The 23,921-nt window shown below is 33.6% G+C and overlaps 1 protein-coding gene across 7 annotated transcripts in view; it reads right to left on the bottom strand.

Annotated features, from left to right (window-relative positions):
* Positions 1-4,864: 4,864 nt before the first annotated feature.
* Positions 4,865-23,921, bottom strand: part of AMPdeam (AMP deaminase) — a 141,922-nt gene continuing 122,865 nt past the window's right edge. For 5 of the 7 annotated variants that reach the window (XM_072523564.1, XM_072523565.1, XM_072523568.1 and 2 more), the window contains 3 exons: positions 20,145-20,430; positions 16,821-17,170; positions 4,865-12,785 (listed from right to left, as the gene is read on the bottom strand). In XM_072523564.1, the coding sequence (XP_072379665.1) occupies positions 11,924-12,785; positions 16,821-17,170; positions 20,145-20,430 (1,498 nt within the window). In that variant the 3' untranslated portion in view covers positions 4,865-11,923. The remainder of the gene's footprint in view (positions 12,786-16,820; positions 17,171-20,144; positions 20,431-23,921) is intronic. The other 2 variants (XM_072523563.1, XM_072523567.1) reach the window with 1 other exon arrangement.

The raw sequence follows: 23,921 nt of genomic DNA, 5'->3' as shown, positions 1-23,921 counted from the left end.
AATTTTTTATTTTTGTTAATAATAAAGAATAACGTATTGTTTAATTTCATATTTCTGCTTTAAACAGTGATTACTGCATATAATTTACAATTAACCAGTTCGTGCTCAAATTGATGATACCTATTAAAATATCTTTATATTTTGTTAAATACCACCCTGAAACTAAAATTTTGCAAGAACGAATAAATCAGAGGATAATCTTGGCAAATGAAGAACAAGATTGTCGTATTAGAACATTATATACAGATGCAGTATTCGTCATAAAAGCAAATTACTGAGAAATCATTAGAGAATAGTAGACCAGCACTTTTAAATCTGATCGACTAGAAAAAGCACCCTATCAGTAATATTAAAAACATCTACCAAAACAACAAAATGGAAGTCAGAATACATAGACACTTACTAAACCCAACAGAACATAGCCAACAGAAAAAGACAGGGAGACTTATTGAACCCTATCGTCAACTACAACTTTCTTAGGAATTAAATCATGAAAAGTGTCTACACAAGAAGAAGATTCACAATTGAAAGAAAAAATCAAAATACTCTGTTATGCAGAGTATTTTGACGATTGACGATGAGTTGACGATTATAAGATCTCAGAAAACCAACACAATAGTAATTACTAGAGAACCAACCAGATATAAATTAAAAATTTATGACGTCAGAATTAAAGAAGTATCGAAAATAAAATATCTTAGGCTTGCATCGTCCCGATATCTAAGCTAACAATGAATAAAGATAAAACAAACCACATGATGATCTCGAAAACCCCTGTTGACAATATACATCTGACATTGAAGGGTAAATCATTAGAGAGGGTCGCCAAATATAAATCAGAGCAATTATAAACTCAGTTAGATCAAAATGAGAAGATAAAGGTCAGAATTAAAGTAGCTCGAAAAGGATTAAAAATACAAGTCAATGTTTACAAATAAGAAATTAAGAATGGCTATCAGTTTGATGTTCGTCGAATGTTATATATAGTCGCAATTACTATATGTGGCTATATAGGCATATTCTTAAAATTCCTTGAACTTCAAAAGTCTCAAACGAAGAAGTGTTAAGACGTATTGGGCGTGGCAAAAAGCTTATGAACGCAATTAAAATAAGAAAAACATCGTATTTGGGCCACATACTTCGAAACGATAAGTAATCTCTACTACACGTCATCATTCAAAGAAGAGTAGAGAGAAGAAAAGGCTGAGGGATATCAGAGATTGGACTAACCTGTATTGAACATATATTTCACGTTGCAAAAGATAGGGAAACGTTTAAAGAAGTGATCGCCAACCTTTATTGGCTAGATTTGCTTGTGATATGTTATTAGAGTTTTTCAACGTAATCTGTAGTGAAATCCATTAGATAATCATATTTGATAAACATGTAGCATTTGTAAATTCCTTGGTATATATTGAAATCCCCTCGTATATGTATTAAAACACTGAAGAATAATTTCAGTGTATTTCTATTTCCTTTCGTACAAGTTAAAACACCGAAAAAGTATTTCAATTCTTTTTTGCGTCGCCGAGTTGATATAAACCATTTCATAGTTTTTTTTATATCACGGACGCGTATTTCTTTGGTATTTTCTTTTGATTGAGGCAGCTTAATATTCTGCGTTTCAAATAAATATTCCCGTTAAGTGTTTTGTTTATACCGTTTATACTGTTAAGTTAAGCGAATCATTTTTAAGAATTTACTCACTCTTGATAAGGCCGGCCGCTGTTAAAGGCGTGTTTAGTTTTATTGGAGTCCGAATTCAGCTTCAAATTCGTAGTTTTTTCGTTTCTCGTCCTTTTTTATGGAAAATAAGTAGTTTTGTGGCAGTTAATAGTTGCAGTTCAAGTGAGGTTTGAAGATTTGGTCAAGGAGAACAGACGTCGTTTAGTTCAGTCGGAAAAAATCCGGCAAATTTGTGAAAAAAAGTGATTTTTACTCAATGTAATGTGTCAATTCTGAACGAGTAATCACTGTTTTGTGTTTGTAAGAAGTCTCTCATCTGAGATATTTGTAAAAGGGCGTTTACAACAAATTTGAAAAATAGCCACATGGTTCCAGATTTTTAAGAAACGGAGCTTCAAATTTTGTGTTCAGTGCCAACTTCAACCTCAAATTGTATGTCCTAAGAAGCCGTTTCAGAATACAATTTGCAGTGTGAGATGCAGTTTTTTGCGTAGCAGTAAATCTCCAGTATGATTCCAGTTCCCAACCTCAGAAATGTAAGTAAAGTAAAGCGATTTTAGTGAAATCCAGGTAACTTTTTTTTGAACTTTTAAAGTAAAGATAGACATTTTTTTATTAATAATTGCTTTCATAAACTAAAGAAATTGTAATAATTAAAATTTTAGATCTTAGGGCGCGGCTTAGCTGTCATTTTATTTGTTCTCAGTTTAAGATTTAGTGGTGACATATGACAGCTAGCTTTATTATTTTTGACATCTGGTAAATATCTAATCATATTTGAGATTTTGTTTTGGTTTTTTAGAAAAGGTTAACCACTATGCATAGTTTCATTTAAAAAGATAATTTTTTATTTGTAATAATCTGTAAGTAATTTATAAGTTTTTTAGTATCTCCAACTACTAGAGTTTGTAAACGGATAGGACATAGTAAGTGTTTCTTTTTCGTTATTTTTGGTATTTATCTTTGTAACTAATTAGGTATATAGTATTTTTTTGTATTACCATCTATATTTGTAACTGTTTATGGTGAGACAACAATAAATGTGTAATTTTTTTCCCTAAACCATTTTGTTTATTTATTTTAAAAAAAGTTTCTAAACCCTTTTGTCTCATCTTTGTAGGTTCCCAAATCCAACCCGCTTGCCATTCACTTATCCACGACCCAGTTTCTCCAAATAAACCCTGAGCGCCGTTCGCATAAGTTTCGTTTATTTTGCTTGCCCTATCTCTAGTTCCGTAATTTCTGTCCCCAATTTTCAACCCCCCATGACCTACTGGTTTACTTTCTATTGTTTATGCTATCTATAAACTACGGCGAATAAAAATTTAACTGTTTAGGTTCTGTATGTATGGGTTTTTCATTCTTTTGTTTTATTTTGAGATCTCATTGGATCCTCTTGCATTTTCAAAGAAATTTATTTTTCATATGTGAGGATTTGAGTTTCATTTTAAAATAATTCTTTTGATTTTATTAATGCTTTTTATCTTTGTTGTTGAAGGTTATGAAACTAATGCTGTGTAGCGTTTTTGTAGTAACTATAATGGTGGCGGCCATAGTGGCTCAGTGGCTTGGTACTCGCTTACCATTCACGGGACAGCTTATCGCAGCTCTGCCTTCCGTTTGGGGGCAGAACTGCGGTGAGATTCAAACAACTACGGTCGGAGGATACGCATGTATGTATGCATAAGAAGGAAAACGAAGGAGAAAACCTGGACTTAGAATCGGACAAAAGAAAAACATCGGGGCGAAGTAATGTCCTAACGGACGATTTCGCCCTAGTATGAGAGAGGTGGTAGATGGTCCCGGCCACTGAGTCGCCACAGTGCTTCGGGGGGCTTGTAAAGCCGTCGGTCCTGACTACTTAAGTAGTCGTTAACACTAAAACCTGAAGGTTACACGAATGGAAGATGTACAAGAAGCCAATTGGCTGCAGTACGCCGGTTAAAACAAACGACTTCAGAAACTATAATGGGAATAAATGATAATGTTAATTAAAAATAGTTTATATTTGATGATTAGATTTCCACCTCGGAAATTAAACATTATTCAAATTGTGGGTTATTTTCATTAAATATAACAAAGTTTGCTTGAATTTGTTTTAATTTTAGTTGGAGTAGAAGAAGGAGAAGATTCAGCGGTGTCCATAGGTTCAGAGAGTAGGAGTCTGTTAATAGATGAAATTTTATTTGATAAGTCTACGTAGTTAATGTTAGAATTCTAATAGAATAAGTGAGGTTTAGTTTGAATGAAGAAGTAATGTTTTTATTTTTTTCTTTGGATTGGTATATTTTATGTTAGTGTAGCTGGAATATATGCAGATGATATGGGCTGTTATATTTATACAATTATTAGCGTTATCTCTACTTGTGTTGCAGTTTGAGTATGAATGTATTTCATGTGAAAGAAAAGGTAGGTGATGGTATTATATAGGCGGTACTCTTCGATTATCTTCAAGGCCTTTCATTCCTGACGGAATCTTTGCCGCTCTTGCTTAAAGCTTTCTGATTCGCTCAAAGCAGTGAATCACTCCGCGTTTTTCTTGTATATTGCCAAAGTTTGTTCTATGACTTGGCTTTCGTTACAATTTTCTTTCACTTATTTCTATCTGTGCATAGTCCCTTCAGTTTCTCACTTTCAGGATTTTGATATATTTCATAACCTGGTCCTCCCATCTCTCTCTATATATGTCCCTTGGTCTTTCAGTTTCTGGCATTCATCTGGTGACCTTCTGAATCAGTAGGTCGTTTTTCCTTCTATCTATGTGTCTCAACCAGTTTTAAATAGATCTGTCTGTAGCGTCCCCTGCACATTATTTTTAAAATAATTACTAATATGACAGAAAGATTTTGTTACATTTAGAGAGCTTACCACAAGTTCGATCTGAGGATTCCAAAAGGATGAAATACGTATAAGCGAATGGTGATGCTTGGTATTGAAATTAAATCTTAACTGTCTTTCGTAGAGTTGATGTTGCCTTCCATTGTCTTGTAATTTGTAAGATTTATTTGTAATGGGTAAAACAGAGTTAAAACTTAAATTAGAAATTATTAGTAAATGTACCTTATGTGACTTTGTAAGTAGTCCTTTTGTTGTAAACGCCCCTTTTTGAATTCAAATTCATTTACGTCCATCTATTATAAATAATTAGGCAAAAACAGGGTGAAAATAAAAGATAATGTGATTTTTGGATTAATATATTTGTATTATTATCTTCCTTAAACATTAATCACAACAACAGTAAAAATAATTTTTTTAATATAAATTCGTTATAATTTTAGATAAACACTTTTATATACAGTTATATAAAAAAAGTCAAATATACGCTAATATACCAATCTTAAACATTAAAACTGTTACAAGCTAGAAAATTTCTACTAAATAAAAAAGGGGTATAAAAATTCTACAAAAATATGAGTATAACCTGATCAAATACTAAGGTTTAGAAGTTTCCTACCACAAGTAAGGCTTCATTTCATCACAATCCTAGTAAATATTAAAAAAGATTCTAAATAAATATGGGGTACAAACTTAGGTATAAATAAAATAATTTTAAAAAACGTTCAACTATCAATCAGACACCTCTAATGCCGTCAGTGAACAACTCAGTCTCTGGTAGCTTTGAACTTTGAATAACTTGATTTATTTCATGTAAGAAAAGTTACCGATACCTGCGATAAATCCATCAAAATAGTATCAAAATATTAGCAAATGCATATCGATTTGCATATCGTTCAATATAAAGGGTTCTTCCGCCTTTCGACTAGACATTCAATAGAAATAAGCTTAAAGATAAAAAGATAAGTAATTAAAATTTAAAGTTGTTGGACAGAGTTTTATGGAGGTAAAGCAATGCATTATTAACCCTCTACTCGTTCAGTTCATTCAGCCTTGAGTTGGCTGGTTTCACTCGTTTGGACAACGTCTATTTTTTCGAGCAGGGATCTGTATGTTCCCATAAAACTGAAATCCTTTAACATCGACCTAGTGACGATAATACTTTAAATATGTAATATAAGGGTCATTTGATTTCGCTATGTGGCTAGATTCAACTACTTTTTAGATGTTTTCACTGATGATTATCCAATAGGACTGAAAACCTTCTGAAACTTTTAATCTTTTTTGGATAATTTCAATTTTTTTTAATAAATACATACCAGAAGTTTTTAATTCATTGTAAGTGTTTTAACTATGATATACAACCAACCACTCGGATTCTTTTCTTTTAATTTTTAGTTTTAGTTACTAAAATACCATCTACTAAATGTTATATAAAGAACTTCTACTCCAAGAGAAAATGTCGAAAAGTGTATTGAGCCCCGTCTTTGTCAGTAAATTCAGTCAGATCTGCCTTCACATTAGCGTACAAGAATGTACAGCAAAGTCAAGTGATAGATATCAAAAATGGCAAATAAATTTGAGTTCTCATTCAAAAATTAACTGCTTAAGAGTTAGACTCTGTGTGACTTAAAAAGAGTAAAATTAAAAATTATATAAAATCGATTCGTCTTGTTTTTTTATTACAATATTCATAGGAATCGTGAACAATTTTTCGTTTTGCTATTAACATTTTCAAAAAACTCAATAATGTGGCGTCTTATTTGACTTTCTTGCTTATTTTCTTTCTTTAAAAATTCAAGAATATTCTAGAATTTTTGTGACTCAAGCAAGTTTAGTCCTTTGTACTTTTCTTAATTTAGTTTCTTTGGAATTTAGTGTTTGAAATTATTCCTAAGTACTTCTTTCAGGTTGAATTTATTCATGTACTAAATATATTTAAGTCAAAGCTTTGAAATGAATTTTTATTTTTTTGCTGTCGTTTCGGTCTACCAAGGACCACAAAGATTTTTTCATCTTTCTGATGACTGAGTTTTCCTCCACTGCATTTTAATGGAATGTTCCTCTCTCGTTTCTTATGACGACTTGCTAGCGGGGCGAGGAGCTGATATCTTCCTCTTTAAGTGCCGTCTCCCGATCGGAGGTTGGATATCATCATTACTATCTTTACTCTATCTACTGCTGCTCTGAAGAGTTCTATAGAACTGCATATCTATCTTCTACGGCACTACAGCCCAAAATGAGCCTTGGCCTCCTTTATTTTTTGCCTCCACCCTTGTCTGTCTGTGGCTGCTCTTCTCCATACACGGACTCCTAAAAGTGCTTGTGCGTCGCTGCTTACTGTGTCTTCCCAGCGCTTTCTTGGCTTTCCAACTGGTCTCTTTCCCTGCATTCTGGCGTTCAGTGCTCGTTTTGGTAGCCTATCCTCTCCCATTCGTATCACATGTCCGGCCCATTGCAATCTTTGTATTCTAATGAAGTCTGACAGGGGTGTTTCCCTATACAGTTGATAGAGCTCGTTGTTATATCGAATTCTGAAGATTCCGTTTTCCCTCACAGGTCCTAGTATTCTCCTCAGTACTTTTCTTTCGAATGTGTCGAGTTTGTTTTTGGATGTTTCTTTCAGGACCCATGCTTCGCTGCCATAACATGCTATTGGCCGAATTAAAGTTTTATAGATTCTCATCTTTGTATTTCGGTGGACACTTTATATAAACTGCATATAAACCCTTAAATTATTAAACCATGACACTCTCCTTTTTCCTATACTCCTTCCTCCTCTTATCTTTCCCTGTATTATCAATCTTAGCAGTTCATATCGCTGTCCCCTCATTACGTGTCCCAGATATTGTAACTTTCTTATTTTTATTGTGTTTATTATTTCGCAGTCTTTGCCCATTTCTCCAATACTTCCGTGTTAGTTTTCTTCTGTGTCCATGCTATTCTAAGCATCCTCCTGTAACACCACATTTCAAAGGACTCTAACTTATTTATGTGTTCTTGCTTTAATGTCCAGCTTTCAAGTCCATATTGCAGTATCCAAAACCCGTAGCATCTCAGTGCTCTTACTCTCAGTTCTAATCTAAGGTCTTTGTTGCAGAGAATTGTTTTCATTTTTACAAACGCATTTCTTGTTATTTCTATCCTAGCTCTTATTTCGGTTGTTTGATCATTATTGTCTGAAATCCAGGTTCCTAGGTATTTGTATTTATCAACCCTTTCTATCGGTACATTTCCCAAATGAATGTTTGTTGGTATATTTGTTTTCTTTGTTATTATCATGTATTTGGTCTTTTTTATATTCATTCTTAGTCCATATTTTTCACAGAAACTGTTTGTTTTGTTTAGCAGTAATTGGAGTTGTTCAGTAGAGCTTGCCATAATCACAGTGTCATCTGCATATCTTATGTTGTTAATAGATCTTCCGTTAATTATTATTCTTTCACTTTGAGATAGTGTTGCTAGTAATGGGGAAATAATACATCCCTGCCTAACTCCTCTCCTGGTTTCAATTTCTGGACTGGGTTCGTTATCTATTACGATTTGTGCTCTTTGATTCCAGTAGAGGTTTGTTATTATTCGTAAGTCCCTATGGTCTATGTTTTTTGTCTTTAGAATTTGGACTAATTTTTCATGTCTTGCTTTGACAAATGTTTTTTCAAAATCAACGTAACAAACATGCATATTAACATTCATATCCATGCATCTTTGAGCTAACACATTAAAAGCAAATAATGCTTCTCTGGTTCCTAGTCCGTTTCTGAACCCAAACTGACTATCATCTATTCCTTCTTCCAGTTTTTTATTTATACGACCATGTATTATTTTAGGAATAATTTGAGAATGTAACTTATTAGTAACATTGTTCTGTATTCACTGCAATATTTAGCTTTTGTATTTTTAGGGATAGCACAAAAGGTGAAGAGTAACTATTGTTTCGGTATGTGTCCTGTTTTGTATACTGAGTTAAATAAGTCTACTATAAAGTCTGAAGCTGATATAGTGAGAGGGATAAGGTTCTTAGTAGATTTTACCTTATCTCTGAGACCTTGACGATCTTGAAATCTTTTTTAACCTGTCTTGCCCATTTTAAACAAGATGATAATCTTGAGATTGAAAATTGAATGCCATGAGTAAGTCTTTGAGGATTCATACGTTCTAGGTGATCATAAAACAGAATATATTAGGAATAAGTTATGCTTATTCATAACCATTCTCCGTTTTCTCAAGGTTTTTCTATCTTTTGTTTCAAATTTTCATAATGGCCCTTTCTTTACCATATTTAAACATTCGAATGCATATAGGCCTAACGGCCTAATCACTGTTAGTAACAAAGTTTTAAGTTTAAAAATAAGCTTCTGTTTTGTACAGGTCTTTGCACATATGAAATGCATCTTCTAATATCTACTTTCAACGGGAGCATTCTCTGAAGCATCAGGTGTAATAATCTCTCCAAGGTATTTCAATGAATTTTTATATTATATAAAAATTAAATTATCATTCAAAGTACCCTAAGACTGTCCAAAGATTATACTTAATTAATAAAAATGTTAGATATATTTAAAATTAGTCAAGTATAAATAACTGCCAAGTTATTAGGTATTGCTTCTACATAGACACTAAATCTAAAATAACTTCATTGATTTTTTAATTAAATACGTCACATAATAAAAGAATTTTCAGTTTTTTTGCTGTTTAATAATTGGTTCATGTAAGCTTAATATTTATATTTTAAACCAGCTAATTAATTAAATAGTAAACATTTATAAGCATACATAATTTATAATACTTAAACTTTTCTGTCTGGCATAGTCTTATAATTTTGAACAAAAGAACTAATCACATATTCCTTTCACGGACAAGTCGTGACCGACGATAAATAGAAATAGAAGTATTTAAAATTAGCGTAATTGGACAAGGCCTCAATAGATATAAAATCTGGTAAACGTATTTCAATAACATTGTACTTGCATAAAATATTAAATAAATAAATAAAGCATTGTAAAAAATCATAAAATTAAGAAACAAACTGAATAGTTTTAGTGTAATTTCTTATGTGATCAACGGATTACCGGTAAATGTTTATCCTGACAAGATTGTTTACATTAATATGGTTCTGAAACTATTTTCTTGTGGCATTTCTGTCATCTACTATATTTATTGGTAATTAATCACAATTTTAATTGAAAATGCGTTTAAATTTAATATAATTAAAAATATACGATATTTACATTCATTTTCCATTTTAATTTTTGGGAGTTGCAGACATCTCTGGAGACGAAAGAACAGTCAGAACAATGCAGAAAAACCTGTAAATATCAACCCACGAACGTCAAACTAGTCAATCTACCTAAAGGGTGATGGAAATTGGTTTTTTTGGGTGTGAAAAGAGTTATTCTCATTGACTACTTAAAAAAAATTGACACCAATAACTGGCGTGTACTATGCAGCTCTATTGCAGCGTTTAGACGTCGATTTGAAAAAAGTGCGCCCTAATTTGTCTGATAAACAAATTTTCTTCCATTAAGACAATGCACATGTCCACATTCATATCTAAAAAAATGGCTCAACCGCTTTTCCGAAGGGACAAAAAAGTTTGGGAGAGAGATTTTGTTAAAAAATTAATCAGAAAAATCAGTGTATTTTTTTTTATTTAGGTTAGGATAACTGTAAACCCTTAGACAAGGAAAGAGAGGGAACGCGTAATCGTATGGAATTGACTGATGCCTGACCGGCACCAGAGGAGTTGCCAGGTCATATTTTATTTCTTCAGTAGATTGAGAATAGTGGATATATATCAATAAATAGATTTGTTTTAAATTCATAATTGAACACTGATGTAATGATCACCTTCTGAACATGATTTTATCATTATATACTTTTTAGTAGATCGATATAGTGTTCAGTAAACCAGTAAATTGAAGTTAAAATCAGTAGATCTACTGAAAAATCAGTAACTTGGTAACCGCGAGAAGTAGTAATGGGCAACGTACAGGCGCACCAGAACATGGCGATCACATCGAAACTCGACTCACTTTGCGAAGGTTTCTTAAATGAGCGTTACCTGTCCTCTCTCTTTCCTTGTCTAAGGGGAAACCACACTCGTAAATACAGACATTCTAGACAGAAAACTTTAAGTATACTAAACGAATACTAATTTTCGTGAGCGAATTATATATTTTTAAATGGATTTTTTATGGATTATAAAATAACTTACACTCTATTTTTAACCTTTTGCTTCACTACACTATTTTTTAGAACAAATTTGAATATAATGTATTAAATGCTCAGAACGTTTTTTAAACTATTATGTTCAGAATCTTTCTAAAACTGTGCAAAATAGAAATTAAACTAGGAGTTTAAAATTACCTGAACATGGGCAATTTGTTTCATTTAGAACCTGACCACGTGATATCGTTTGTTCAATACTAAATGTTAAAGCGATATTTAGGCGTCATTATACCTTATATTTCTTTGATAGGGAAGAGGAAAAATAATATAGAATTAAGTCTATACTTTTCTATAATCTAAGGGAATCTTTGAAGTTCGTTGTATTAAGTTTAAATATTACGATTGAGATAAAGGTGAGTGAACTCCGTGATTAGTTGTGGTAAACATCAAAATTACACTAGAAGTATTATATAATTTATATTATTTATAGATTAAAATAATAATCACATTATATTCACACACACATCACAATTATAAATATTAGTTGATTAAGTGATATTATCTGGTAATAGTTAGTAGGTATGACGTAGCGGTCTTGTCACATATTTGACATATGACATTTGCCAGTTATGCGTCTCAAAGCTGTCTTAGTTTTTTAACAGTTACGTCATAGTCGTTAATAAAATGACATGCCTCAATGATAACCGTGATTCAAAAACAATACTTACTTATTAATAAATATATCAAAAATTACATGATATATAGTTCAAGTGAATACTAATTTAATAATTTTATATATCAAACAATGTATTTTCTGTTCTAATCTTAGACAGACTTCGTTGCTGAAGTTTTTCGATAAACCTGGCACACGTATTACTGCTTTGAGCGATGTTAAAACTTGTATACAGATCCAATGTATTAGTCAAATCACTTAGCACGTTACATCATATTGTTCATTATTTACCTCCATTTGTCTTGTTATTTCTGATCTTAATTTGTCTTTTCCGGCGTTCTACATTGAGTATCACTCATTACTATATAAAAGTACACTTTCTGGCAATTTGTAATAAGTATTTATATTATTAATGATTTATGAAACTTGAGAGAATTATATAATGCTCTTAGTATGAAAATTAAGAAATATCAGTGGTGCTTACATGTTTAAACTAGTTTCACAGTTTTAGAAATATTTGTTGTAAAAATTTAGGAAGGTAAAGGTTAAGACAACCATTTAAAAATGTTTTTGTTGATGAGGTTTGAAAATATTCGACAGTTCATCAATAAGTGTCTCATAGCGAAAAGCAACCCGTATGTCGGGTACGTTCGTTCTAGCGATGTCGTTACCAGCAACACCCTCTTTGGTATAATTTGGACCCAACCAGTACTGCTTAGTCTTGTGAGAAAATCCAGACATTAAGACGCTATTTCTAGCCAATTCACACATGTCACAACTGGACAGCTTCCACACTTGAGCAGCAATGCTGTACTCTTCCATCAATGGTTCTTTGGTAAAGTGGAATTGTAGCGGATCGTCCGAAGATAACGAAACCATTAGTCCTCTTGACAAATATTCGGGTAGAGGATTGCGGTGGTAGTTCAAGAATAAGCTATTGTTAGAAAGAGGACTCATAGCAATACCTATCTGAGCTAAGTAATACAAATACTGCAGTACTGGAACTTTTCTCAAAAGCAATCCATGGGAAATATTCTCAGAAAGCATATACCCACATACTAAATGCTGAACTGGTCCAGCTTCACCACAATGTGGTCTAAGAACAAACGTATGCAAACCTTTCTCGTTTCTAAAATGATTTAAAATCGTTAAATTAGCGTACATGTAATACAAATAATAAGCATAGTTAGGATTTTCTACGTCATTCCAATTATCAGGAGTAGGGGTGTCTTTGTCAAATAATGGATTCTTTTCCGGTTTACTTTCGTCGTCTACTGAATCAAAGCCGATGACATACTGAAGAAAGTTGTGGAGTTCCGGGTGGGAGCTTGGTTTAGCTGTCACTTCAAATAATGGAAGGAAGATATTGTCAATAACCTCTTGGAAACAACTCAGGACCTTATTTGTCTTGAAAATGTCACTAAAATTTAAAACAAATTAATAATCAAACATATATTATTAAGGGCGTAGCCTGTAAGATTCATTTTCATGCAACCGGGAAAATTAGTGGCTCAATGATGTGATACAGATATTTACATCGACACTACATACATTTAAGCAAACATTTGATAGAATAAAAAGAAAAAAACACTTACGAAAACAGAAAATGAAGTGAAGGTAAATAATAAACTAACAGAAAAATTTGAAGGAGTACGACAAGGAGATCCATTGTTATTTAATATAGTATTGGAAACGGTAATAAAAGAGACTAATATTAACAGATCAGGTCTCATATATCATCAAAAACATCAATGTTTGGCATTCGCGGATGATGTAGTAATTCTGTTCAGAAGCAAGAAATAATTAAAAAAAGGTAGTGGAACAACTAGAAAAGTAGCTCGACAAAATGACTCTATATAAACAAAACAAAAACCAAGTACATGGAATGGTCGGACAAGGAATTTGAACAGGGAAAATATTTAAAGATGATAACGGATAAAGCAAAAATGTATAAATTTGAACAGGTAGATCTAAGCCCCGTCCCATCAGGTTTCGCCTGACCCCTGCGAAAAGTGAGCTATCCCTTAGATTAAAGGACGGAAGGGACCAAAGAAGCTAGTCCTGAGAGTTGCAACTCTAAACGTCGGAAGCATGACAGGTAAAGGAAGAGCTCGCCGATTTCATGCAGACGAGAAGGATTGGTATAATTTGTGTGCAGAGAACTCGTTAGAAAGGTAATAAGTCGAGAGATCTTGAAGATATATGCAAGTTAATATACAGTATGATGCAAATGTATGGAATAAATTCATTATTTCAGAAACAGACGACTTTTAAAAAAAAAATCTTAAAACACCTCAATTTTAATTTTTGAATGACCATCAACTGATATATATGTGTTGGACATTACGTCACCAATGTCGGCGTAATGACGTAATCGACGATTTTTTTAAATACAAACCGAGGTCACTTGACAGCTCATTTGAACAGCAAAATAGCGTCTTTGCAATGATGTAATCACTTGAATATTTATTTCTACAGGGTTCACCAAAATTATGAACTTTGTTAAGTAACATGGAATAACAATAAATATTCATTCCCTGAAAAAAAATACACTAAGGAACGCCACTGGAAATAAAACAAAATGCTACATTATAATCTGAAATTAATTATTGTAGTAAGTATTCCAAGTTATTTTTCAAAAATATTTATTCAATATCAATGTTGTCATTGACTCGTCTTTATTTGTCAATTATATGTGAATCTTTCAAATAATAGAGGTCAAATTTTTACTCTTTGAGTTTTTTACCGACATTAATAACAGCATTCACAAAAATGAAACTAACAGAAACAGAACGACTCGAAATTTTAATTATGATTGGTAATGGAAATAGAGTGAGGACTCGAGTAGAAGTTCGTAATTTATTTAATGCTAAATACCCCAATCGCGAACTATTACTCAATCAACAATAAGTAAAATTGAAAAAAAAATTAGAGAAATGGGCCATGTTAAAGATCTTCCCAGAAGTGGCAGAAAATCAATATTCGAAGACAAGAAACTAGACGTTGTACTGGCGTTTCAAGAAAATCCCCATACCAGTTCTAGGCAGGTCGCAGTAGATAATAATGTCCACCAATCAACTGTTATAAGAGTGCTAAAAAAGGAGAAGTGGCATCCATACAAAGTACATCTGGTCCAGGAGCTATTAGATTACATTGATAGAAGAATTGAATTTTGCGAAACCGTTATGGAAAAATGTAACAGAGATCAGGGTTTCAAACAAAAGGTACTTTTTTCTGAAAAAGCATCTTTTATGCTGAACGGTCACGTAAATCGCCAGGCATATTGATACTGGGCAAGTGAAAATCCACATTAGATGGAAGAGTATAGGACACAATATCCCGACAAGGTGAGTGTTTGGGCCGGCATTATAAACAATCAAATTGTAGGGCCATACTTTTTTGAGAAAAACTTAACTGCTCGTTATCTAGAATTTCTTCAGGATTATCTGTTACCACAGCTGAATCAGCTATTTCCAAATAGAAATGATTTGTGGTACCAACATGATGGGGCTCCCCACACTACGGCGTTGAAGTACAAAATTACCTTAATAACGTTTTCCTAAGTAGGTGGATAGGTAGAAGGGGGCCCATCCAATATCCACCAAGGTCTCCGATTTGACTCCGTTAGACTTTTTTTGTGGGGATATTTAAAGAGCAGAGTGTATCAAAATCGACCGAATAATGTAAAACAGTTGAAGGAGCGCATCAGAATGGAAATTGCACAAAGATTACCTGAAGTCATCGAAACGTTAGGAAAGAGTTTATTGCTCATATATCACATTGTATTATTGCTGAAGGTCGTCAATTTGAACATTTGTTGTAATTAAGAATTAAGATGAGAAGTGTTTTATTGGAGGTTATTTGAATGGACATATTGGCACAGAAAGAGCGGGAATAGAAATAGTTCATGGAGGTTTGGGGATGGGAATAAGAAATGATGGAGGAAATAGTGTGATTGACTTTGCAGTGGCATCGGATTGGGCTGTCATAAATACGTTCTTTATGAAGAATGAAGACCAGTATGTTACTTATAGTAGCGGAGGAAGGGAAAGTCAGATAGATTTTGTGCTGTGTAGAAGTCAGCTAAATGGGGCTACGAACTGTAAAGTGATAAATTGTGCGTCTGTAGCTGGTCAACACCAATCGGTGATAGTGGATACGGAGATAAAGGTGAGGCGGAAAAGAAAGCCCGTAGGACACCAGAAAGTAAAGTGGTGGAAGTTAAAGGATAAGGATTTGACAATAGTAAGTAGAGTGCAAAAAGAGCTTGAGGAAACTGATACAGTAAATGACTGGTGAGAAGCCAACAATAACAATAGAGAAGAAACTTGGTGGTGGAGAAATACAAAAATACAACGAGAAGAAAAGAGAGCTACATTGAAAAATGTGTTCCTAAGAAGTAATGTAAGCCTCGTAAAGGATATCTATGAGGGAGCGTACACTAAAGTAAGAACTGCTGCCGGATTGACCGAAAGTTTTCCGGTGACGGTTGGTTTGCATCAAGGTTTTTCTCTGAGTCCTTACCTGTTTAATCTTGTTATGGGTGTACTGATAGAGAAAATAAGGTAAGGGGCCCCTTGGTAAATGCTCTTTGCTGATGATATTGTGTTAGTACAGAAGAATAAAGAAATGTTGGAGAAGTTGGAGTGTTGGAGTGTTCCAGAAGGGTTATTAAAAAGGAAGGACCTTAAGGTTAGCATATCGAAAACGAAGTATATGTGGTTGGGAGGAAGGGGATATGGGGACGTAGAACTGCTTGGAGAAAAGCTTGGATTAGTAGGAGAATTTAAATACCTTGGCTCCTAAATAACGGAAAATGGTACACTAGATCGAGAAATTGCCCACATTGCTAAAGCTTTGTCCCTCCAAATATAAAACTTGGCAGGCCCCCGGTCTTGCTACCTTTCGGCATACGACCATTAGTGATACCACTGCCCCTACGAGTCCGACACCAAAATGAAGGTGGCACGCCACGTACACAAGGCACGTGTCGTGGGACTCCACCTCCCCCGTAGTACCTGTGTTGCGATTACCTCACCTATCCGTGATCCCCTCCCACGGGCGGACAGGCGAAGCAGGCAGAGGAATTTCCACCTCGCACGTAGACAGGTCGCCGCCGTGGATCTCTCCTCTACCACTCTTAAATCTCCAGGCGGGTACGTGCCGGAACACCGACACCACGATTGGTGGTGTAAGGCCAAAAGAGGTGTGTACGGGCCCAGCTCGTTCAACCTCGCCTGGTTCTCTTGGAATGGGAGTAGAGTGGTCCCCGGTGACCGTGACGCCTAAACGTCTCGAGTGCGTTTCTACAAATCCAACACCTTAAGCGACGGCTCTCCACCTCTCGATTCCTACCCATTATTTATATTTATATTTATAAAAGTCGTGCTCTGTAACTAACAACATTTTTTAAAAAGAATATTTTTCAAGATAATATAATTTCAAAAATACTTACAAAAGTCGAGGAACTTGAATCAACCAACGGACGTTATCGGAGTAAACGTTCTCATTTATAGCCCACTTGGCCAATTTATCCCATTCATCTCTGGTTTTTCCATAAATACTAAGTCTCAATTCAGAATTTTGATACTTGGATTCTTCCAAATCGCTAGCAACTTCCTTGATGATATTGGCAAAATATTTTCCATTCAAGTAGTTATCCGTTTTTAAGAAAACCTCGCGTAGTCTACTTTCTCCTACGGGATTATACTTAGCATTGAACTTATCAAATCTGTGGAAAGTATTTCGATCGGCATGGACGTCCAGCATGTCAACGGTGAGGTCGTATGTTGTAAGATTCATGGACTAAAAAATAAGTGAGTAGAGAAAAATACTTTTTATTTAGAATTAGAACTGAGGTAGCAACATTTGTTATTAAAACGACATAAAAGTAGGTGTTTAATTAAAGAAAAAAAACATTTACTTAAACTATTATTACAAAAATTTACGAATCGAAATAATACCGCATTTAAGAACGTTTTTTCACGAATACTTCATTAAAAGTGCTGTAGCTATAATATATTTTAATTTAATTTTATATGCTAATAAAAACAAACAAAAACATGGTTATGCATCGGAACAGGGCTGATTCAACGATTACACCCAATGCGAGAAAAATAGAAACGAAAAATATTCTTCGAATCGGTACGTGAAACGTAAAATCACTAACCACAAGAGAACAAGAAATAACCAAAGAACATAAATAGAAGAATATTGATATCTGTGCACTTCAAGAGATAAATAAAAAGGGAAAAGGTCAAATTATATTAGATAACTAACTAATGTTCTATAGTGATGTTGCGAAAGAACATCATTTTCTTTATTAGTTTCGTTTCAAAGTATTTCAATATTGCACTTCTTCGGTTTGTTTCGGCATATTTTTTTAGTTTTTGCCTGAGATTGATAACGACTGGATTGTGGTCTGATCCTACGTCCATATCTGGGTAGGTTTTTGCACTCTGGATACTTGATTTGAATGTATGATTAATAAAAACAAAATCAATTTGATTCTTTACAATCTTTTGATTATTGTCTTGAGGTGATTTCCATGTATAGATTCGCCTGGGAGGTAGTTTAAACGAGGTGTTTGATACCACATATTCTTCTTCTTGGCAAATTTGTATCAGAAGATCGCCTCTGTCATTGCGTGTGCCTATTCCGTATCCTCCAGTGATATCGGTTACTTTTTACTCGCCTATTTTTGGATTAAATTCGCCTAGTATAATGTTGATGTGGTGTTTCTTGAGGATTTTTGTGATGCCCGTTATTCCTGAATAAAATTCTTATACCTCTTCTTTGTCTGCTGTGGGTTCATGCACTTGTATTAAATTGAGCATAGTGTTTTTACATTTAAGTTATACCAGCGCTATACTTTCGGAGTAAGAGGTGATGGTTTCTAGAGATTTATCAATGTTTTTGTGTATGATAAACGCGACGTCATATTGTTGAGGACAGTTATTTTATCCTCCAGAGAAGTAAATAGCATGGTCATCAATTTCTAGTTTTCCTGTAACGGGCCATTTTACTTAGCTTCATCCTAATATTCCAATAGTATTCCTGCTCATTTCTTGAATTACATTATGGACCTTTCCTGTTCTTAGTAGGCTTCTAATATTCCATATTCCATTTTTTTTTATTGATTTTTCATTATAGTAAGTCGTGTATAGATGCAATATTCGTCATAAAGTAGATAACAGAGAAAGCATTAAAATACAATGCATTCCAATGTTTGATTTACTTAAAGAAAGCATTTGACAGAGTAAGATTTAATTATGTAATAGATCTCTTGTATAACAAAGAGATCCCGCTGAATATTATAAAAATACTTAAAAACGTCTATCAAAACAACAAGACGGCAGTCAGAATAAATGGACAACTTTTGAACCTATAGATACAGGCAACGGAATATCTATATATCTTTTCCCAGGCATTCTCTTTGATTATAACATTTCAATAGTATTCATGTTCGTAATAAAAAATCGAGGGATATTTCTAAACTTCTTCCACCAATATCTTATCCTCATATGCATTAAATTTAGCCATTTTTACTGAACGACTGCAAGTTGATTGGTTCACCTAGCAGTCGAATCGCAACTGCTGTGGCTAGATAGTACCGGTCTGCGACTGAACGGCGTCAACCAAAACGTATATGCCATGCCAGCCGCTATTACGATTCAATCGCAGTCGCGAACCGTACCAACCAAACCATACCTTTAGCAGTGAAGCAATCATGTCATATGAAAAAGTTTATTTGAAGTGTAGGGGAAAGGATGAAGTAGATGGTTCGATGATTTAAAAGTAAATATCTAAAAAATTATGGTCTCACCTTCCTACATTTGGTGGATAAAAAATAAATATAATAGTAAATAGTAGTAAATAGTAAAATTAAAAATAAAATAACTTAAACAAGATGATCGGTAGAAATATTTTTATTTTATTATTTACATAAATAACTAGCAGTATCGGAATTGCCAACAAATCACCCTTTTGAAGATAATAAAAAACATCAATTTCCTTAAAACACACAACTGTTTATATTAATTGTTCTTAAAATTAAAAAAATGCGATTTATAGAACAAGAAAGTTTAGTTGTATATCCGGCAACCCTGTAATTTTTCGGATCGGCATTTATGAAATATTGACACAAAACCTGTCAATTTTCTTCTGTATGAAAGAATAATTTCAGGTACTTACATATATAAGATGCACTAACACTGAATTTAATATAGTTAACTATTTAATACAATAATATTAACTTGATATGTGCTTCTATTTGAGAAGCGTGAGATGAACTATTTACTTGCTTCTATTTGAGAAGCTAAAAAGAAAGTTTGACTTGCGTGCTTCTATTTGAGAAGACAAAGACGACATGCCTTAAAGGTAGTTGGGTTTGAATAGTTTAAATCTGAAAAAGTGACAGGAGCAGAAGATACACTACGGCAGAAAGAAGTCATGTCATGCTGATAGTATGTCTTTAAATTAGTGAGATATATGGATTAGTGGTAATAATTTAATTATTATCGTTTATTTATTAAACAAACTATTGTAGATAATAAAATTAATTTTCTACATAAAGTCTCTCCCTCCTCAGTCATGGCCCGCAGAGGGAGTAGTTGTCATCGTGTATTGTCTGTCTCCAAAGATTTGAAGTAGAAACTAGTGAATTTGAATAAAAAAAATACCAGCTATTTTCTATAGAACTAATAATACCATTATATAATCGGTTTAATAACTATTTGTGTTACCAAAGTTCCACTTTTACCTAAAACTGTATAATCACCTGATTCTGCATTACCTGAAAGACTTGACGAAGAGTCATAGGCACTCCCTTCGTTACTGAAACTACTTCTTCTGCGTTATTTTTTAAAGTCTTTTTAATGAATCGCAGAAGATGCTTTTGGTTCATACACGACGCTGCGTGTATGTGGGTATCTACCTTACGGATATTGTAGAAGTCTCGATGTGGTACAGCCTTCTGTGAAGCCAATTCTCTAAGTTCGTTGAGCAGTACATGCAATTGGAATTTAGATGACAAATATGTTAAACGCCGATAACAGAATGACTTTCTAAAAATATAAAAAGGTTAATATACTAATATTAGATACAATACACGAAGCGATAATGTAATTAAAGTAATTACACTCAAGTTCAATGCAATAATTAGATTAAAACGGAACGAAGAAATATAATTAATATGGTGAAGGAAGAGGTAACAGAAGATATAATAAATAATAAATATAATAAATAATAACAAAATACAATAGATCTGTACTCCGACTAAAATAAAATTCTAATATTCTCTCTCTTAACCATCTTTTATCCGGAATAGGACATAGAAGTCCTTTACGACGTTTCACCTATTTCCATTCAAGGCTTCACTTTTTCAAATTAGACCCAAAGCCTTTTTTAGTTCATCATACCCCTTGGTCTGCGATTCATTTAATTTTGTTAATCGTTTATCCTTTTGTATCATAAAGTAGTTATCTCTAGCCTTGATGTTTTTTCTTCGACCTATGTAGCCAAAGGCAGTGTAACACCATCGTAACCAAGGAATGCATGGTACAGGAGAAAACTGTTGACTAAGCGATGCGCCAGAGAACTGGCGAACTTTGGGGACTAAAATGGACATTAAACAAAATAGGATGGCTCAAGAGAGGACTCAAAAGTAAGTGACTTTTCTAAAGTCATAAATAAAAATACAAATTGAACGAGCAGAGAGGCGACCACGGTCGTAGATTTTCTCGGTCTCTGTCGCAAATAGGTCTCAATGACTCCAACCAGGGCCCCTACGGGCGAACCCTCTGCACTTTCTATAGAACTTACTATTTATTGCAATGGAATGATTCAATGTCAATGGGTATACCAAAGCCAAATAAAAAAAACTACAGGGTCCAGGGATACAGTATTATCGCGTTATGTAGAAAAGGAAAGTAAAAGGCGAGTTTCCAGCTCCTAAAATCTGGAACAAATGAGTTAACCGACACGGCTCAACAATTATCCGATCCCTTGGATGGTCAACTTAAAATCGGTATTGTTTAATAAAGAAACTCAAGAATACTCATCATTTTCAAAAGGATCCATTAATAAAACAACAAACACGGCGCCTCAAAGAGCATTTGGTATAATAAATGTTTTAACTTTGCTATCTGGATATATGGATATATGGATGGAATATACAAGAAATAACAAACAAAGAAATACACCTAGATAAAGAACTATAGAAGTGGAAAATTGATATAGGTCCACTTAGGAAATCAAAATTGGTTCCGAGCGGGTAATCCAAACGTTAAAATAAACGTATTGTAATTATTCTCCATTAAAAATGTAGATAACGAATATATTTAACACTTAAGATGCCAAGTAATCCCTTACTAGATTATATCATACGTAATACAACCACATAACAAATAGGCTAGGCAGCTAACACAACAAGGTCACCAATAGCAGTCAAATCTTGCAGATTTCTGGCACTCGTGGCTTTAGCCACGACCTGTTTTTGGCCTTCCCCTTTTTCGATGTTCTGTCGTTTGCCAGTACATTATTTGCTTTTCTTGTTTCTGAGATACGTTGTGTGTTTTCATACCATGTCAACTGTTTTTTCTCGATATCATTGGTGATGGTTCCTTTAATACCCATAAGTTCTTTAAAGGTGTCATATCTTTTCTTGAAGAAATCCTGATGCATCCATTTCAACAGCTGTTAATCTTTTTTATATTTCTCTGTTAGTCTCCAATTCTCAGATTCATGCAATAAATGCTATTTATTAAAGTTTTAAATATATTAAATTTTATTTTCTTTATACTGTTTTTATTTCATAAAATATTATTGAGGCAGGATATTGCTTTTTTCTATTCTTCTTCCTATTTCTTAGTTGTTCGATCCAGTTGAGTCAAAGATTACTCCTAGATCATTATTAGCCCTGACAGTGTTACTGTGTTCCTCTATTATTTAATATTATATTGCTAGGTTCTTCACGATATAGAGATATTTGGATTTTTGACGCGTAAGTCCCAGATTTCGGACTTTTCAATGAACTTGCGCACAATACATCAAAACGATCTTCCTACAGTTCCCAATTTTATTAAAAATTACATTGAGGATCTCAAAAAAGGGCCCTTTCTTAGGTCCGCTTGTCATTATGCTAATTTCAGTACTGATTTCAGTACTAAAAATATTAGTTACGCGAGTCGATTTAGTATGAAAAATTCGGGTTTGTGTTTGCATCTTAATTTTAATTGGAATCTTAAACAATGAAGTTTGTTTTAGATTAGAGTAAACAAAACACACAGGTAAATAATAATGGTGAAAAAGAAGTTAAAATTATGAGCAGTAGCTTTAATTGTAATAATGATGCTTAAGAAAAAAATCATTCACTTCTTAAAAACGCGTATGTGTAGAAAAAAATGCAATGGGAGAAGAGGGTTATATGTTGAATGAAGAATTATTAGAAGACCCTTTGGCCTTTGACATAAAAACTTTTTACAAATGAATAATAGTTTATTTAAAAAATTGTTACGACTAGTTGGGAATAACCTCACTTTTAGGTGATATTTCATCATTTTTAGTACAAGAAATTAGAACATGCTCTAATTTTTAGTACTGAATCGACGCGAGCATCAAATTTGTAGATACAATCTTTTTAGTTCTAAATTCAGTACCTACTGAATTCAGCATACTGGCAAGAAGATCTTAGCGATTAATTGCGATTAATGAATTTTCTGATGGGACATATGTTGCTATTAAAGTTGATCATTTCGTAGTCGTAATTTTATTTTTCAGTGTTACCTTTATTAAAATCTTCACTAAGGGTTCTAAGATCAATTTAGTAGCTCGGATAGTTTGATTAATATGTCTCCACTGGTCGCGCTAATCTGTTACATGTACTGCCTCAGTATACTGTTTGTTGAGAAGCTATTTCGTAATGTCTGACCATCGCTGTGGAGATCTGCCGCGTTGGCGTTGACTCCTTGGACCACCAACCGCTCCGTTTTGTGATCACTGTGATGTATATGACCAAAGAACTTCTAAAGTAAATAGTACTAGAGAGACTGTCCATGTCTCGCATGCATAGTAAAACATGGAAAAGACCAGAGTTAAAACGAGTCTCTTCTTGTTTGTCATAGTAATGAGACGATCGCGCCATACCCCATTTAGTTCAGTTGTTGCTACTCGTTCTAGTTGTAAGCGTCTTCGAATTTCGGGTTCACAACTGCCTGTGTTGTTAACTAGAGCTCCGAGATATATCATAGCGGAGACTACCTCGCACCCCGCAATAGGTAGAGTGTCAATAAAGTGTTGTTGGCGATCAATAACCATGATTTTGGTTTTGTTGTAGTTAATCATGAGTCCAAACTTAGCACTTTCTACTTTTTTTTAATTTTATCAATTAGTTAGTTAATTTCTTCTGGAGTAGAAGCTAGAAATGCTATTAACACTTCCAACATTTTAGTATAAAATTTTCTCAAAAAAAAACGATTTCCGAAGTGGAAATTGAAACGTCAATAAATTTATTTTAAACTTCAATTGTGGCTTATTTCCATTAAAATAGTAATTATTC

The sequence above is a fragment of the Diabrotica undecimpunctata genome, chromosome 2 (genome assembly GCF_040954645.1).
Source record: "Diabrotica undecimpunctata isolate CICGRU chromosome 2, icDiaUnde3, whole genome shotgun sequence".
NCBI classification, from domain to species: Eukaryota; Metazoa; Arthropoda; class Insecta; order Coleoptera; family Chrysomelidae; genus Diabrotica; species Diabrotica undecimpunctata.
Note: the sequence above shows the minus strand (reverse complement) of the source record. Positions and strands in the feature narration are given on the sequence as shown.